An 18,712-nucleotide genomic window follows, 5' to 3' on the forward strand; every position below is an offset into this window, starting at 1 on the left:
AGTTGCACTCACGTTTATGCTAATAACAAGAAGAAAAAAAAATGTTTTCCTTGGCTCAAGTCGATTCGATTGCACCCTGTGACAATTTCCCTCATGAAAATTGTTCCACCATTTTGACTTATCTTCAGGAGTTATGGAATTCAAGTCAATTCGTCAAACAGTTTTTGAAAAACGTGTACGATATACGAAAAATTGCTATTTTTGCTTATATATTCTGAACAGGTTTCCCAAAAATCATAAATGGTCTTGTTAGATTCAGGACAGCATGCTGAGTTGAATGATATCCAGTGTTCCCATATTTGCCATTTAGAATTTTGTTGTAAAATGTTGAAAGAATTAGCGTATCATTACGAAACTCTGTGTGGGTCATCGACATGATGCCCTGAAGGAGCCTGAGAAGTTTTGAGCCAACGGCGCCTAATAATAAAATCAAATATTTGCATGCTTATAACTTTGTATGTGGTTGACTTATTTTCACAGGAGTCTTCTTAGGTTCCTGAGTCCTTGCCGAGTCCAACGATACCAAACATGCTAGGTTTCACCTTATGGGTTCTGCAACGCTGTGATTTAGCATTTAAACAACTTTTGAACGCACTGACAGGGCCCCCCTTACAAAGTTTTGCTTAAAGCCCCCAGAAGTCTAGCACTGGCACTGCTAATACCTGCTGGCATTTGTGACCCTGGAGCTATTCCACTGCCATTATTTAATGTCAATAATTGTAGAGACACCAGCCCCTAGTCTAGCCATTAATCTAAGTCTTGTAACAGAGGTCTTGGAGAGCCAGTTTTTCAGTGTGTGTAGTAGTGTGCTTTTGAATATAATGTTCAGAACCTTCACATTTTGTTTTGATACTGGATTTTAAAAATGTTCTTCCTTAGGCAACAAATTAAATAACTATTTATAAAGACAATATTTGTATTCAGCAATCATTAATCTAAAATGTATTATTTCTGTAGAAATGTTTAACATTTACAAACATATTAATGTATCATCATGCATTTAGATGATGGTGGAATTTTTCCTCTTTCTTCAAGGCAAGTGTCCTCACCCTCATGACAGAGAGTGTTTGTGGTACTGTAATACTATTTTTAAATGGTTTCTGTGCTCTTACTGGCATGTGTGGGTCATATGGATGCCAACTGTCTTTGCAGTCCCATCTGCTGAAAAGCAACCCCATAGTCTGGTGTTGCCACTACCGTAAGGCTTGGTGTTCCTACTAGGGCCCAGGACACCAGCCTCTTTGGAGCTAAACCTACACACACTTGCCAACTGATGCATATTGTACACTGCAGAAAACTAGGAAATATGGTGGTTTCGAATATTAGACATCTATAAAATCGTTCAACTTGTTCATTGTTTTTTTTATTTGTGTATGGACTATGTACTGTTGCTTTTTTTCTTCAATAAAAGGTTTTAAAATAAATAAATTCATAGTTGTCATGAAATACAAATACATTCAATCTTATTGATCTTATCTTCCAGTGAAGACTTCTCTCTGGTAATGTATGTCGGACTTCTTCAATCATTTAGTTTTTCTCCCCTCCTTTTTCTTACAATCAATTACAAACTCGCATTCTGATCAGAAGTCATATTTTTTTTGATAATCCATTTTACTCAGATGTGTCACAATATAATAATAATTTGTTACATTTATATAGCGCTTTTCTGGGTACTCAAAGCGATTTACATATAGAAAGGGGGAATGGAAAAAACTTTTTTTTAAAGATCTGTCGCTACTTCCATTACATTGCGACTTAAATACACTAAGGAACGTTTGTTCAAACTGTGGTTGGTGGTTTCTGTGTTGGGCCCCTTCTTATTAAAGTGATTGCAGTATTGGTATGGGTGATACTGGTCTTCATTCATAGTAAAAAGATGTCATTAAACAAATATATAAAATATCAAATATTTAAAATACTTGTTTCCACATTAATTTGGAGATTCAATGTGAAAAAAAAAGTATGATTACAAATTTTAATGTTAGGTGTAATGGTTTATCTTTTTAATCAATGGACAGCCCTAGTACCTACTTATTGATTTGACTTTGCAATATAGCAGAATGATGTATAATTGATGGTGATGATAACTTCCTTATTGTATGATTGTGTGTAGGGTCTGTAATTTTTTATCCTGTTGTTTGTGTTTCCTATTCATGTGGAGATAATTATGCTAATCCTCTGTGAATGACATTTTGTCCCACATGAACATGAGTTTGGTCACAGCATTAAGGTATATGCTGAATGTTATTCTGAGACTCAGCTGCATTTAAAGAGCATGTGAGACTTAAAGGTACTTGTTATATGTTTGTGCATTAGTTATGGACCAGGTCTTTTACTCAGCCCTGAGCTTCTATTCACTAATTGATTATCCTCTTTATAATACTACTTTGTGATTATTTATAAAAATCCTGACTTGCTGGAGTTTTGTTTATAAACACCTATTTTACGAAGAGGTTTTACAAGATTTGTTGTATACGCGTGTAAAGAAAAAACAATAGCCCACAGTGTTAAGCTAAAATTGAGAAGTCCAGTGAAGCAGAGGTGCTATAGATTGAACTCAGTGGTGCTTGAAATTACATGGGTAGGTAATGTGTTAATGGTAGAAGAACCTTTTGCAGTTTTACAACAGTCTGTGTGATGATGTGTATACAGTACATCTGTTTATGTGTAAGAAAGGGACAATAGAATTTTACATTTGAGGATATTAGAAATAATTATAAAAAAAATATTTTATTACATCCAATCAGCATGGCCAACCGAAAATTTGGGATTCTCTGAATGCAAATATAGCGGCAGTGTTAAGTCCAATTGCATTGTTTATGAATCTGCCTCTGAGGTGGAAAAAAAGAATAAAGTGACTTTATGGGTCCTATTTTAACGATTGGAGTGCATGGCGCAGGTGTACTTGGGACGTGTCCGAATCCACTTTTGCTAGTTTAATGATGCTGCATGGTCCAAAAGGGAACAGATGGGCGCGAATGCATTTGCTATTTAAACAACGTGGTGCTGGATGTGAAAATGTTAACTTTGTTGGGCTGAAACTAGCAAAAACCACTTGTGTCGCGCCTGGTGTCGATAGGGCCCTATGTCTCAGAGTGTGGTTTTAAATCTTGCAATCTGATTTAATCTTTTACAATCTCAACCAATGTCATTTTTGTATCTTTCATTTATGACTGTTTCTCATAACTGCAACTTTATATTTCGGAATGTGACTTTATATCTCACAATTTTATTTCTTAACTTTTTTTCTAACAATAATACAGTCTGACTTTACATCTACCAGTGTGGCTTAACATCTCACAATGTGACTTAAAGCTCGCAATGTGGCTTTGTATGTTGCAACTGTTAGGCCTACTTTATCTCTTAATTGCAACATTATTTTTTTGTAATTGCAACTTTATATTTTTATATGTGATAGATTTCTGCCAACTGCAGGATTTTTTTCATGTTTCTTATTTTAAATGTTATATAATTGAATGTCTCTATGCCTCCCCTTCCAAACACACACACATTCACACACAGAGATTGTGTCAGTTGGTGCACCCCATTCTCTCCTCTGTAAAGAAGACTGTTTAATATGCGGCTTTATGAAAATGAGGCCTGGAATACCAGAGGTCCCACAAACACACACACACCGCCCCTTTTCTCAGCTCTATAATGAAAGATCAGCCCCACGACTTTAAAGAAGGATTAATGTGGTATTTAATTATCAGGGGTGCAGTGGTTTCTGTTTACATGGTAATACAAAATATTTTCTGTACTACAAGGGTACATAAGAGCATTATCAACTTCAACACCAAAAAATTAAATTTTATTTTAGGAAAGCACTTAGCACACTTAAATTTAGCTGAGTAATTTTGTGAGCTTCATCTGTTATATTTGTGCTTGCATATGCTCAGCAGATAGAGTATGTGTGTGTGAAGTGTAATTTTGTAAGGTGGCAGAATAAAGTAGGACATCGAAACCCCATTGTTGGAGCTGGATTCTCTCATTTCTGCCTGCTTGCCAGTTTACTAAAAATTGTTCATTGAGGTATCACACCAAGATTGTATGCATGTTCTTGTACTCAACAGAGAGCATGTTTTTGTGATTGGGTTTACTATGAATGTAGGCTAAGAGGTTGGGGGTGGAGTTTGTGATGGGTGGATGGGTGGGTGGGTTTGTGTTTGTTTGTGTGTGTTCCGGTGGTGGGGGTCTGCACTGAACTGTAAATCCCCTATGGGTAGAGATTAGTCTCTGTCTCAAGCTTCTCACTCTCTCCCTCTGTGGAGACAGTGTGGGACAGGGATAGATCACATCATGAAATCTAACGGCACACAGAAGTTATTAGAGGTCTTTCAAAAGAAGGTGGGTAAATCATCCGAGAGGCTGTTTTGTGTTTGTGTTTTGTCCCCACTAGGGATTAATTTTTTTGCTTTAATCGTATTTAGCAAACTGTATATTAATTTTGAGCCATATTTATATATGCAAATCCTCCAGGTTCATGATATAATTTTGTGTTTGTGTGGGTGTGTCTGTGTCTGTGTCTCCACATATGCATACTGCATGACTTTTAGCATGATGTGTACGAAGGGGCTTTCAGAAAAAAGACCTCTTGTTGCTCAAACTCGGAATGTTCTGCCTGTTGCTCTATGACCTCATGACCTTAGCTGCCCAAACAAACAGTGACCATTTGAAAGCTTGTAGGGCTGACACAGTGACACCAATTACTAAAACAGAATGAGCTCTTTAAACTCATTGAAACTGACTCAATGACACAGATGATGTCATTAAACCATTTCTATATTTGTATCTTTTTGAGTACCTAAATACAAATATGCATGTGTAGTAAGCCCTAACATTACTTTTATTACAAGATAATTACTAATAATCTTTTTTATTTAGGGTGTTTTGAAGTTATTTAAGTTTTTACATACGTTTTACATAAGTTTTTAATATATATTAGGGGTGGCACGGTACATGGAAAAAAACCGAACCGTTCGGTTCGCTTGTGTCGGTTCGGTGTGTGTGTGTCGCACGGTTCGCGCCTGCGCAATGTATCCTCGTGCCCGCATGTTACCTCAGACAGCTGGTGTCCTTTTCGCGCGAAATAAGAGGTTTGTGTGGAAATACAGTAAAGTAAAAGTGGAGTGCTGCAGGTCACGTCACATGTAGAAATGAAAGTGGGAGAGATAAGGAAGGCTGCCGGAGTTGGAGGATGCGCTAGCATCGTATAGCAGGGAAGATGCAGTGCGAGAGCGGGTGCTGCGCGACTCGCGAGACAAACACTGCCAGTGTGTGTATGCGCAGCGGGCACGCGCGGCGCGGCACCCGCTCTCGCACTGAACCGCGGCTGGTGTGAGAGAGAGTGTGTCTGTGTGTGTGTGTGTGTGTGTGTGTGTGTGTGTGTGTGTGTGTGTGTGTGAGTCTGTGGGAGATTGAGTGTGTGTGTGAGTCTGTGGGAGATTGTGTGTGTGTGTGTGTGTGTGTGTGTGTGTGTGTGTGTGTGTGTGTGTGTGTGTGTGTGTGTGTGTGTGTGTGTGTGTCTGTCTGTCTGTGAGAGTGTGAATCTGTGGGACAGGCAAATATAGTCTGTCACATTTTCCAGTGTTCTCCTCCGAGCCCTGTCTGTCTCGTGCTTTGATTTATGAAGGGCAACATATCTGCTGCAAATGCGACCGTGTTCCCCTCTGTCTCATACACACATTCATATAACATGCTGTATATAAGTAGTTCACATGATAAATGTAACATTTAAAAGTTAAGATATGCTTCTAGTTCTAATAATTTAAAAATGCCTTTGAAGTTTGGGCAAAAACTTCTGGCAGTGTTGTGTTTTCGTGTATTTTATGTTATTTTTTCCCAGCGATAAAATAAAATAATGTTGACCACTGAATGTTGTTTAAATATTTTTTAATCAGCATGTGAGAAGGCATCCTAATTTACTATTTATCCCCTCTCATATGTTCAGTATGACCCAGAAAACTCAGGCTTCATCAGTACTGAGCGTTTCCGTGACCTGCTTGCGGCTCATGGATCAGAACTGGACCCTCACAAGCTGGAGGTTCTTCTTGCCCTGGCTGACGGAAATGCTGATGGAAAGATCTGCTACCAGGATTTTGTTAACCTGGTGAGTTCTGCAGATGAATTTGAGGTGAGGTTTGTAGAACTTCTGACCCTGAACTAAAAGCCAACACATGGAATATTCCATTCCACTTGCATGGGAATGCCATAAAATCTGTGGGAAAATCTCAATGCCACCCACCCTCAGTGTCACACCCTCCTTTGCCCTTTTTCCCTGTCTCTTTACCATTCTCTCTCAGTCTTTCTTTCACACATACAGAAACTCTTCAAAGAGTCTATTGTCCACCACAGTGGCTGGAGAATAGAGCTATAGTGCTATAAAGCAATGCAGTGAAACATTGGATCAGATTCTGTGTTTTGATTGGCTGTGGCAGGTCATGTGAAAGTGGGACAGCGAGGAATGAGGAGTATGCTGTTGGTGTCCCTACACTGCTATTGTTCCTCTACAGCTCTAACTCACTGTCCACTATAACAAAGTGAAAACAGAGACACAGGGAAATGAAAGATTGTATTAAAGATTGTAAAAGTATTGGAACGAAAATGTCATTTAGGGGTGAGAAAAAACAGTTTGAAAGAAAAGCTAGAGGGAGACTGCAAGGAACAGAAAATTATATATCCATACATACATTAAGAGCCATGTTTCACTATTATATGTTAATTGTGATGGAGAGTGATTCAAGTGTGGCAGTACTACTCCATTATATCTTTTTCTGAGAATTCTTTCTTTCCTTCAGCCTTACCATCTTTCAGCTGGATGTAGTACTATGGTGCCCTAACAGTAGAGCATGGCACAGATATCACAGTTTGTGTGTGTACTGTCTAAATACCATATTGTTTGACTTTTCCCAGTGTGGTGTCCATGGAAACTGCCAACAGAAAGATTTTCCACAAATCATTATGCCACAGAAAAGCGAAGCACAGGGAGCACTTAATGTCTGTTAGTTTTTGTGGGGACTGTGTGAATGTGTCTGTATCAGGTGTGTGTATAAAAATTTGCATGGAGACTGCAACTGTTAATATGAGTTTTATTAAAGCTGATGGGTAACAGCAGGAAGAAATTTATAGAATATTCATGTGGTTCAAGTAAGAAACTCCACACTGAAACATTTCTACATATAACATGAAGATTTGCAATTTGAAGGCAATAAAAGGTAAAAAAAAGGTGATAAAAAGTACCTTTTTAGACATTTACCAGAGTAGTACCATGGTATTCTTTTAAAGTATACTGGAGTATCATGCAAATACATGATAATTATTCAGTATCATAGTATATATGAAAGAAACATAATACTATTTGATGCCATCCCTGTACAATGGTAAGACCACAGTACGGGATAAGTACACTACTGTTCAAAAGTTTAAGGATGGTAAGATGTTGTCATTATAAATATTATTATAATATAATACATGTATGTTATATATGTATATATAATACATATATGTTATAATAGATATAATATTATAATGTAAAATGTTTTCTATTCTATTTCAAAATGTAATTTATTCCTGTGATGGAAAAGCTGAATTTTCAGCAGCCATTACACCAGACTTCCATGTCATATGATCCTTCAGAATACTTCTAACATGCTCATTTGGTGCTCAATTAACATTTTGAACTGTAGGCCTAGTCTATATTAAAGCTGGCCAGTATGTGTATGCATTTAGGTTTGTTTGTGCCTGTTTGCATGTGTATATAGCAAACAGGTACTAATGTAACATCAGCAGAAACAGCTTGCAGCTGGTTGTGTACACATTGCCATCTACAGAAACTCATCTGAGAGGAGCTGTTATCCAGTAGGGATCTGCGTTCAGTATATCCCAGTTTAGTTTTTCACAGTTGGCTTCAGCCCTGTATTTAAAAGAGTAAACTGTTTTTGTTGCTGTACTTTGTGAGCAATGTGAAACTGTAAGCTTTGTAGGTCAGCTTAGTCATGTTTTAAACTATTTCATTTGATCCCACTGTGACGGCAAAGGCAACATCTTCAGGGGCTTTCCGGCTAAATTTCTTCATCCTACTCAGGGCCTCTTCCACAACTCACATAACGCATGACCTGTATTCCTGATCAGGAGCCTGGCATGGGATAAAAGAACATTCCAGGTTTTTGAGGAAGGCTTTTTGCCTCAGCGGTGAAAAGCTTGTTTGAACAGCATTGTCTCATGTACACAAACGCACACACCCAAGCACTTACACACTGTTTGTTATACAGCTGCTCTGAGACTTGGAGATGAGTGTGGAATCTTTAATCAGTTGCTAAGTTACAACAGTGGCATTCTGTCTGTGGCAGAGGAGGGCTGCGTGGGATGTGGGAAGGGGTGCACTGTCAAAGACAAAAAAGACAGATCATAGACAAATTACATCATGGACATTTCTATATAAACTAACAGGTAGTGTAGTACTTTTGTGACACCTTTATAATCTTTATCAATGAAAAAGGTTTCCCAATAAAAGTCTTGCTTAGTGTACATGCAAACTTACTGGACTGAGGGACTATACCAATAGGATGGATCACATACATATTCATAGTAAAAATGCTGATAAACATGATTGTTCAGTTTGTATGTGTCATGTTTTTTTGTTTTTTTTTTCAGATGAGCAACAAACGTTCAAACAGTTTCCGTCGAGCAATCCTGCAAGGGAGTCGGCAGCTCAGGAATTCCGCACTGAGAGAGGAAGTAGGCTTGGGTCTATCTCGGAGACTCGTACGTCATGTTGCCTATGAAACTTTGCCCAGAGAGATGGACCGCAAATGGTACTTTGACAGTTACACCTACTGTCCACCACCATGGCTTATGCTGGTCATCACTATAGCAGAGGTTAGAATGAACTTTACTATTAAAGATTATTGAAAGAAAAAAATATTTTCAACTGCTTCAATGAGACTTCTATGAGTTTTTTTTTAATGGAACTGAAAAACTTATCAGCAGATACTTTGGTCCCACATTATATTAGCTGTCTTTAACTACTATATTGTAAAAATGAGGGTACAAAATGGTACAATGTACTTATTGTGTTCATGTTGCATTGTAAAACGCCTCGGGTTATGACTATCCCTTGTTCTTTGAGAAGGGAGCAATATGCTGTGTCGAAGACTACACTTTGGGAAACGCCTCCAGCGTGACAGCATCTGACGCACTTGTGAAACTAGTCCAATCCTGATTGTTGCAATGCTGCATTGTAACACACACACACACACACACACAAAGCTCGCACATCACACGGAGATCGCGATTTTGTGTCTGCGCACAAAACCATTCAATAGCGCAGAAATGTATCAACACTGTTCTGTGATTTATCTATAAAATAGCTTAGAAACTGAAAAGTTATAGCATATATTTCTTAGTAACTAAAACTCACAGCTTAACTATTAGTAGAGAGACGCTGGCAAGTAGAATTAATTCACACGCAATCGCTCTCCACTAATGCATTCATATACATGTAATCTTTATTGTGCTACTTTATCTGTATCAGATTCAGAACGAGCAGAAATCTGTGAGAAATATAACGACCCAAAGACAAAAGAACTGATACAAAAGCTGTTGTAGTAGGAGCAATAACCTTATGGGCAGCACTGTGACATATGCCATAGCTGTCCTGTGCACAAAAAAACTCATGTTCGCGTCTCAGCTCAAGGTTCAGGGTTATTTGTTTATTAATGACATCATCAGCGACTAGTCGACGTTGACTCAACTTTCATCACATAAATGTCGACTTGAAAAAATCGGAAGTCGTTCAACCCCTGCTGTATGGCGGAGTGGATATTTCGTTCCCATAGCGTCATCATCAGATGCAGCATAGGGGAACGTCTCGGTTACCACTGTAAAGCCCTATTCGGACAGGATTAGTGCCGTCCAAATGTGCCATCTCCGTAATCATTACGGACAATGTCAGTAAAGATTACGCCGACTTTTACCTTCTGTGAAAAGGTCTGAAAGAATTACCTCAGGTAATACTAATCCTGTGCGAATAGACCCGCTGTAAATATTCCATCATTTTCTGTTTAAAAGTAGTTTTCTCAGTTTTTTCAAATATGGGGGCACTTGAAAAAGCATTCAGTTGCGTTCTAGGCGGTAGGACAAGTCTGTGGCAAACCTCAAGTGTTTTCTGCTTACCATTCAGATAAAAAAAGGTTGAAAGCACTTGTCAGAGGCAAGGAACTTCTTTTAGCTTTGGGAAAGTGCCTATTACCAACAGAATCCAATCAGAATTTAATTTATTTAATTAATAAATCGCACGACCGGACCTAACTGTTATATATACGTAGGTTATATGTGACCCTGGACCCAAAAAAAAAAAAAAAAGTTGCATGGGTATATTTGTGGCAATATCCAACAATATTGTATGGGTCAAAATTATTGATTCTTCTTTTATGCCAAAAGTCATTAGGATATTAAGTAAAGATCATGTTCCATGAAGATATTTTGTAAGTCTCCTACCGTAAATATATCAAAAATGTATTATTGGTAGTAATATGCATTGCTAAGGAATTCATTTTTAATGGCGATTTTCTCAATATTTAGATCTTTTTGCACCCTTAGATTCCAGATTTTCAAATAGTTGTATCTCTGCCAAATGTTGTCCTATCCTAACAAACTGTCCTGTGGTAAAATTACATTACTCCATCTACCCTTACAAAACTATCCCGTCCGAATAGGGCTTAACTCTGTTTCCCTTGCCATTCCGGCATGAATGTGAGTGACTTACTTCAGAAGCTGACGCTTTTGTGTTCCTTTATAGCTTCCACGGAACAATGAAATTGGAGTTTATTGAATGTGCTTCAGATGCAATCAGGCAGGACGCAGCATCTCTTGTTTTCTTGCCATCTTGTATTTATTTTCTACTAAGCTAATCACATAGCATTCTGTAATCATCTCCTTAGTTAGGGTTAGGGGTTAGTAAGATTTATTTATTTTTTTCAAGAAATTAATACTTTCATTCAACAAAGAATCAAGGATGCAGTAAACTCAAAAGTGACTGTAAAGACATGTATAATGTTACAACACGTATCTATTTCAAATAAATGCTGTTCTTTCTATTCATCAAAGAATCCTAAAAAAAAAATCATCAGTTTCCACACAAAAAATTTTTTGAAATGTCCCATGGCATGAAAATTTCACTTTATGAGTTTTTTAACATTAATATGAGTTCCCCTAGCCTGTCTATGGTCCCCCAGTGGCTAGAAATGGCGATAGGTGTAAACCGAGTTCTGGGTATCCTGCTCCGTCTTTGAGAAAATTAAAGCTCAGGTGGGCCATTCTGGAATATTACCTCCCCTTTCTCTGCTTTGCCCACCCAGAGAATTTGGAGAAATGGATTCAGTTTATTTTTTACATTCGCAAAGTCAGCACAGGCTGTACAAACAGACTTTTACGATATAGCGGAAGTAGCTACACATCAGAAATCACTGATCACAGATCAGGCATTAATGAACACTGTTACTTACTGTTTGTGGTGGTGCTGACGAATCTATATCGTAAAAGTCTGTTTGTAAAGCCTGTGCTGACTTTGCGAATGTAAAAAAATATTCAAGTCCACACAGACTTTCTTTCTAAATCGTTTAATACTGTTTAAAGCATTTTGTGAGAGAAATAGTGTTGCAATGACGAGATCACTGCATTCATGCGACAAACGGACTGTCTGTCTTATACAGAATAGATTGTTGCATATAAACAAATGTATAAAATATTTGCAATACGAGAGTACTCTCAAAAGGAAACTAAATATAATGCTCTTATCAACACTTTCACGTTTCGTTTATCTTGACAGCTGTATAGTAAAAAAAAAACATAGTAAAAGTATTCGAGAGGGGCTCCACATGAAAGCATTTCAAATGCAAAGATGTCAGCCAATCACAACAGTTGCTGTTTACACTCACAGCAGACACGCCCCTTCAAACAGAGCATTCAAGCCAGAGAGCTAAAATCAGGATAGAAAAATGCCTTTTATTTCTAAATTTTGACATTTTATGATGTAAAAATTATACTAACAATATAAGTACACCTCAGGAAACATAAAATAAAATAAAAATCCATGCCATGGGACCTTTAAGAAGCATAACTGTGATAATGGTAAGATTTGTTTCTTGAGCAGCAAATCAGCATTTTAGAAAAGTTTTTGAAGGATCATGAGACAATTTCACAATATTACTGTATTTACTGTATTTTTGATCAAATAAATGCAGCCTTGGTGGGCAAAAAACCTTCAAAAACCTTACTGGCCCCTAATTTTTTAGTGTTAATGTACAGGTTGACGTGCTGTATGCGATGCTCCCTTAGAATTCTACAGCTAGGTTCTGAGGCAGCATAATTATGTTTCCTACCTTTTAGAACAGCCATTGAGGCAAGAGTGTATCTATAATGCCTTAAAATGTTTCTTCTATATTACTATGTTTTGGAGGACAGTGTCACACATCGGTAACAGTCTCTTACTTACCACATCTTCCTCAGGTTGTTGTCTTTATGTATTATGGACTGCAGCTGAACCGCTGGGTTCTTCAGGTGTCATCACCATACTTCCTGAAGGGCCCATTGCCATACCACCCGCAGCTCAGAGCTCAGGCCTGGCGCTATCTTAGCTACATCTTCATGCATGCTGGGTGAGTTATGTTATTACATTATACAGTGATTGATTATGTTAATGAATATGTGATTCTACGGAACCCCTAAAGGGACATGGGGGTGGAAAAAAAGAGATGGGAGGAAAAATAATAAGTACATTTTGCATTCTCTCGCAAATGTTTTGCATTCCCCCGAGAAACTTTTCGTTCAATCGCAAAACCTTTGCATTCCCCCCAGAGAAACTTTCTCAGTGGAACGCAAACGTTTTTGCGAGGGAAAGCAAAACATTTGCGAGAGAACGGAAAATATGTACGGAATTCCTTCACTGATATGACTTCAATTTTTTTTTTCTTAAATGAAGATGAGCTTAAAATTATGTTAAAGAGAAATAGTCACTTATTACAACAACAAAAAAAAACAATCATCCTGATATGAGAGACATCAAACTCGCACTGGTATGTTGTCTTGAACAACGGTCAACATTTACAGTGTAGTCGTCATTATAAAGAAATATTCGACAGGACAATACCACGACTGGCGAATCTGAATACAGACAGCTATTAAATAAGCAGGAATAAAACCTTTCACAATCCTTAATAGTGCATAACAATACATCCGTCTTATTTAAAGAGTTAATTGTATCTCAAATCATGTGCCCCACTGCTGATAATTTGTGCCATTTTTAGATACTGCTTTGATTAGCTGTTTCTTTTCTGGCATTTTAAAATTCTTACACCCTCAATGCAACATTTTAAGGCACACTAAATCTACTATAGCACATTTCAAAAATCATTTTTCTGGCATGGAGGACTGAATGCCTCTGTCCCCAGTTGATAGAGGGCTTGAGTCCCTGTGATGTGTCTGATGTGCTGTGATCTGTGGGGTTTAATGTTTTATATTACATTCATCTACAGAGTAATCTCCCCATTAACCCAAGCTAGTGATCTGCTCTGCCTGCTGCACCAACAGAATCCCAATAAGAGAACACACAGACACTCACACTTTCAAAACGCATTTTCAAAAAGTCACTCTCTCACCTGGTGTCACAACCAACAGACATGACTTATTCTGTGACGGTGTCACAGCATTGCAGTATTAAACACCACATGATATCATTCAGGACAGCTGAATGACCTCCCAGATGATCAGCAGTTGTATCAGACAGCATTTAGTTTGGAGTGAAAACAGAAATGTTCTATTTGCATTGTCCACTAACATTATTATTTTGCCCTTCTAAATCTCTTTCATATTGTATGATTCTATTTGTAATATTATGGGTAAAAGCCATTTTAAAGGTCAACAATTTTTTTTTAAATAAAAAAATACATTAAATGGCAGAATAAAATAGTTACTTGGTGTACATTCATTGTTTTTGGCACTGTCCTGTCCTTAAAAGTTTTGAGATTCTGTGTTGTTCTTAATAAAGCTCGCACCACAACAGACTGCTGGGGCAAATGTTTACTCAGCAACATGCTAATGCTATTCTCTAGAAAATATATTTTAATATTTTTTTGCAAACTATACTTTGGATTACATATAAAATGTTCTTTCACAAAATGATGTACAATGTCTTCTTTGTGAGCGGTGTAGAGAATTTGTATTTATAAAAAGTTTTTATATATAATTCAACACTTGTAGGATACTATAGCTACTCCCCTTTATACTTATACAATACTTTATACTTATTTCACTTATACAACATCACACAAGAAATAGTGTTGTTGCTCTGATCTCATGTGGCGATGTTCAGACCAACAGCACAATTATGATCCGTTCAATAAACAAGTTAATACTGAAACACAATGTTGTCTTTTTTTGCTCAGCTAACAAGAATAGATCTAAACAAAGCCACAACAGAGTTAACTGTTGCACTTCTTCATTACATGTATACATACTGTATCATTTGTAGCCTATACAGTATGTTAGTGTATGTAGAAACTTTTTTATTGCTTTTTTGAATTTACTCTCTCATTTCAATCTTTTCATCGCAGTGATTAAGGGCCCTATTTTAACAATCTGGGCGCATGGCGCAGTTGCACTTAGGGCTTGTCCGAATCAGAGTATGTGAGCGGAGTGGAGCGGCAGCCATTTCCCCTCCACGCTCTAAGCATTCAATAATCACTCCGCTCCAGCTCCGCTCCGGGTTCACCATTTCCCACTCCCCGCTCCACTCCTCGGTCACTGATATCAGAAACACCGCTCTGTCTTCGCTCCGAGGAAATTTGCGGCTAAACGCTAGTCTATTTAAGTAAGCTTTGAAATGTCACAAAAGTTCGCTTTATAACATACATTAAATTAAAAAATAAATAAACAATAGGCGATAGTTTCAACGCTGTTTATTGGAACATAGTGTGCAAACATTTTTTCCTACGACATGCCAAGCTCATTAGGCTTTATCAGCATTTTGCAGTTCAAATTTAGTTTGGAAAGATGAAAATAGTTCTACGTTTTTATCTGTTATTTTATCTACGGGTCACATTACAGATTTCTGCTCAATCAAAATCAGGTAACTGTACACTGTAGTGGACTTTTACAAAATCCGCTCCTCACTCCATTCGCATACTCTGGTCTGAATCCACTTTTGCTAGTTTAATGACGAAACGGTCTGCACGCCAGGTGCATGGTCGAAGAAGGTTGTACCTTGTCTCTTAATGAGCCATGGGTGTGTTTTGGGCATAACGTGCAATAAACCAATCAGAGTCTCATCCCCCATTCCCTTTAAAAGCCATTTGCACTTGCACCATGGTGGATTCGCTATTTACATGCATGGCGGAATTATATTATAATATATAATATAATATTTAAAAATGTTTGTGTGCTGCTGCGCACAACGTCCCTGTGTGTGTAAAAAGCAGAGTGTACACACATTGTGCACCCACCTATAGGTGCATATTACTAACGCGCCCTTTAAATAACACAAAAAATACTGCGCTATTGACTTTAGACCAGGTGTTTGTTGGTCATTGGCGCAGTCGTTTTCAGTTGCCTAAAAATAGCAACGCGCCAACAATGCACCTGAACACACCTTGTTTTCAGACTAGCACACCCATGGGCGAACAGATGAGCGGGAGCGCATTTGCTATTTAAACAACGTGGTGCTGGACGTGAAAATGATAACTGCGTCAGACGAGGGCAGGGAAGATCCTAAATGGAATATCAGGAAGGCCTGGATCTGGCAGCCAAAGCAGACAGGGGAGCTGGAAGCAAAAAGAAAAGGAGAGGGGAAAAACAAAAACTAAACTAACCGGACGGGAGCTCAAAAAACACTAGTTTAGGAAAACAGGGAAAAATAAATAACATAAGAAATAACCAAAACTGCAGAAAGTAGGCAGGAACACAAGACTAGACTAAAGGCTGCAACATACTCCGCAAGAACAGAGAAAAAAGTTCTCGCTCCCAGGGCTGCGAGAACAAAATTACGTCATTTTGTTCTCGGAGCCCTGGTTTGGGAGTTCTTGCAGCTCGTTCTCGACACATCGTCTGAGCAGAATTTTAAAGTAGGCGGGGTTAATGCAGAGAAACGGAGATGTTCGGCACCTGCTTTTCTCGTGAAGTATGTAATGTCCTGGCCAGAACGAACTTTGTTCTTGTTCTTGCCACCTTGCGAAAACGAGGAAATTTTCGCGAGGAAATTTCTTTGTTCTTGCAGAGTATGTTCCAAGCTTAATACTATAACTGTAGCAGAAACAAGATCAAAGTCTCAGTAACCACAGACAAGAGCCAGGTAACTCAGCAGAGCAGAGATTCAGTCTGGCACAGGACAGAAGACAAGAGGGGAATATGAAGGGTGACAAACGAACTAAAACAGGTGTGAGCCATAATGAGATAACAAGGTAACAACAAGAGGGGCAGAGTAACAATAGACAACAGAGCACATAGCATGGCAACACAAATCACCATGTGGTCCAGACAAACAAAGGACACAACACAAACAAGCCTAAAGCAGATCAGACCGGCACCCTGACAAATACATTCAGAGAAGTTCACTTTCAGTTTACACATCAAAGGTACTTTCATTTCTTTGTTGCTTTTTTCTGTCAGGCTGATGTCTTTGTCAGCATCCTCAATAAGTTGTGTGTCACTGATTCTTTCTTTTAGATCTGCGTGATCATCCAGCACCATGAGTTAAGTTACATGCCCCAGTTATATCTGAAGCATAGTGAATTTCAGGTCCTTGTTCTATGAGAATAATTATTCTGACCTTGTCCTGCTTCTTATTATTTTAGATCTGGGTCCAGATTTTGACCCACTGGGCTTCTATATTGATCTATTTGGCAATGTAGAGGAGAGCCAAATATGTGCATGAGGAATGTTACCTGTAGTTAAAAGTGTTTCTTTGTCACCCAGTTCTGTCATTATTAAAGGCCAAAGTCACATCCACTGCTGTAGGTGTGAAGGACTTTATGTTTAACAGTTTTCCATGTGCACTGCTGAAAGTCAAATAATTAGAACAGTTGGAGAAATGGTCAGGGCTTCAGAAAAAAACAGGACTAAACAAAGTTGGAGCGAGTGGGATTGGAAAATGACTCAGGTCACTTGTGTGTCAGAGTACACGCACTACCCACCAGACCTCATCTCTGACACATTGCTCTATTCTGACAAGTATTTCAAACTTTTATATGAGATCACAGCAACAGCATTTTCAATTCTTACATAAATTAAGGTTTACTGGTTGATTAATAAATTCATCTTGTAATGAAATTGATTACTTTAAATGTATAATAAAAACTATCTTCTGCTAATCTAATAGCATCATTCGAAGTCGCTCATTGACTTTAGATAAGCAGATTGATTTACCAATGATATATGGAGGTTGATAAGGGCAGGTGGGTGGCATAATAAAAAAAAATGTCTTTCACATTTATTATCTATGATCAATTTAAGCATTGTTTGGGAATAGTTTACCAACAAATAAAAATTCCATGCAACCAAAATTATTTATCTTCAAAAAGTACATTAAGACATCAGTCCAGTCAAGTCCTCTGGTTTTATAATATACAGATAATTGACTAGTACAATATAAGATTTACTAACTTTACATAACCAAACATGTTTATGTACCCTGTACTAAATCTAAAAAACACACCTATAATTATGCTAATGATTATCGCTGATTTATATATTTCAGAATAGAACACCTGGGCCTAAACATGGCCATGCAACTTTTGGTTGGTGTGCCGTTAGAGATGGTCCATGGAGCTTTGAGAATTGGTCTGGTGTATGTATGTGGCGTACTGGCAGGTGAGTCAAACTTTTAGGTTTTTTGGTACTGTTTGTGATGAGAAAGTGTGCTTTTTTTAGTCCAATCTTTTCAAAAGCCTATTTAAAAATGAATAACATGAACTAGAGAAATCATGTATGAACTCTGTGGGAAATCTGTTTTTTGGTACTGTTTGTGATGAGAGTGTGCTTTTTTTAGTCCATTCTTTTTAAAAGCCTATTTAAAAATTAATAACATGAACTAGAGAAATCATGTATGAACTCTGTGGGAATTAGTTGTTTTGTAACTTACAACTAATATTATTTCAAAAACAGTCTCTGCATGACATTTCCTTATCTTTCAGTCACTTCGACTTTGTGTCAATGTACTGAAACAAATGGTTGCATTTTGGAGCCCCAAACAGCTTTGATACTTTGAGAATAGGCTGGTGAGAATTGGCGAGTGGAATTGGCATGCACCACACCCCCGGTCATACATTCAGATTTGTTCTTTGGCACAGAGTGATTGTTGATGCAAGCATTCAATCCATTCACCTCTACAAGGGTTCGAACCTGGTTCGAGGCTGGTGAATTGCAGTGGTCTCTCTCCCCTCTCTAAAGCAAAGATAAGTGCAGAGAGCTCCCCTGGGTGCTTTAGCAATAAAAGAGTAGATTTCCCTAAAAGAGCAAACAGACAGAGAGTGTCTTTTTAAAGATGCATTTCTGCCTGTGTGTTCCTTAGCCCAGCCACAGCGTAGAGCCATCTGTAGGAAGGTGTCTGCCTATTCGTCATGTGAGTACCAAGAACCAGAGGAAGGTTTTGAAGTGTCCCTGACATGGGCGACCCGGAGATGAAAGGCACTGCTCTTTGCCAGGAGGTGGTGTTTAGACCACT

General features: G+C 38.1%; 1 protein-coding gene across 2 annotated transcripts in view; it reads left to right on the forward strand.

Annotated features, from left to right (window-relative positions):
- The window catches only part of rhbdl3 (rhomboid, veinlet-like 3), a 76,346-nt gene that overhangs the window by 45,779 nt on the left and 11,855 nt on the right, over window positions 1-18,712 (forward strand). Inside the window, exons 1-5 of one of the 2 annotated variants that reach the window (XM_079841364.1) lie at window positions 4,200-4,347; window positions 5,951-6,109; window positions 8,653-8,877; window positions 12,508-12,656; window positions 17,747-17,859. In XM_079841364.1, coding sequence (XP_079697490.1) covers window positions 4,300-4,347; window positions 5,951-6,109; window positions 8,653-8,877; window positions 12,508-12,656; window positions 17,747-17,859 — 694 coding nt within the window. In that variant the 5' untranslated portion in view covers window positions 4,200-4,299. Of the gene's footprint in view, window positions 1-4,199; window positions 4,348-5,950; window positions 6,110-8,652; window positions 8,878-12,507; window positions 12,657-17,746; window positions 17,860-18,712 lie in introns of those variants that run through there. The other variant, XM_079841363.1, reaches the window with a different exon arrangement.

The sequence above is a fragment of the Gobio gobio genome, assembly GCF_949357685.1.
Source record: "Gobio gobio genome assembly, chromosome: 17".
Classification (NCBI taxonomy): Eukaryota; Metazoa; Chordata; class Actinopteri; order Cypriniformes; family Gobionidae; genus Gobio; species Gobio gobio.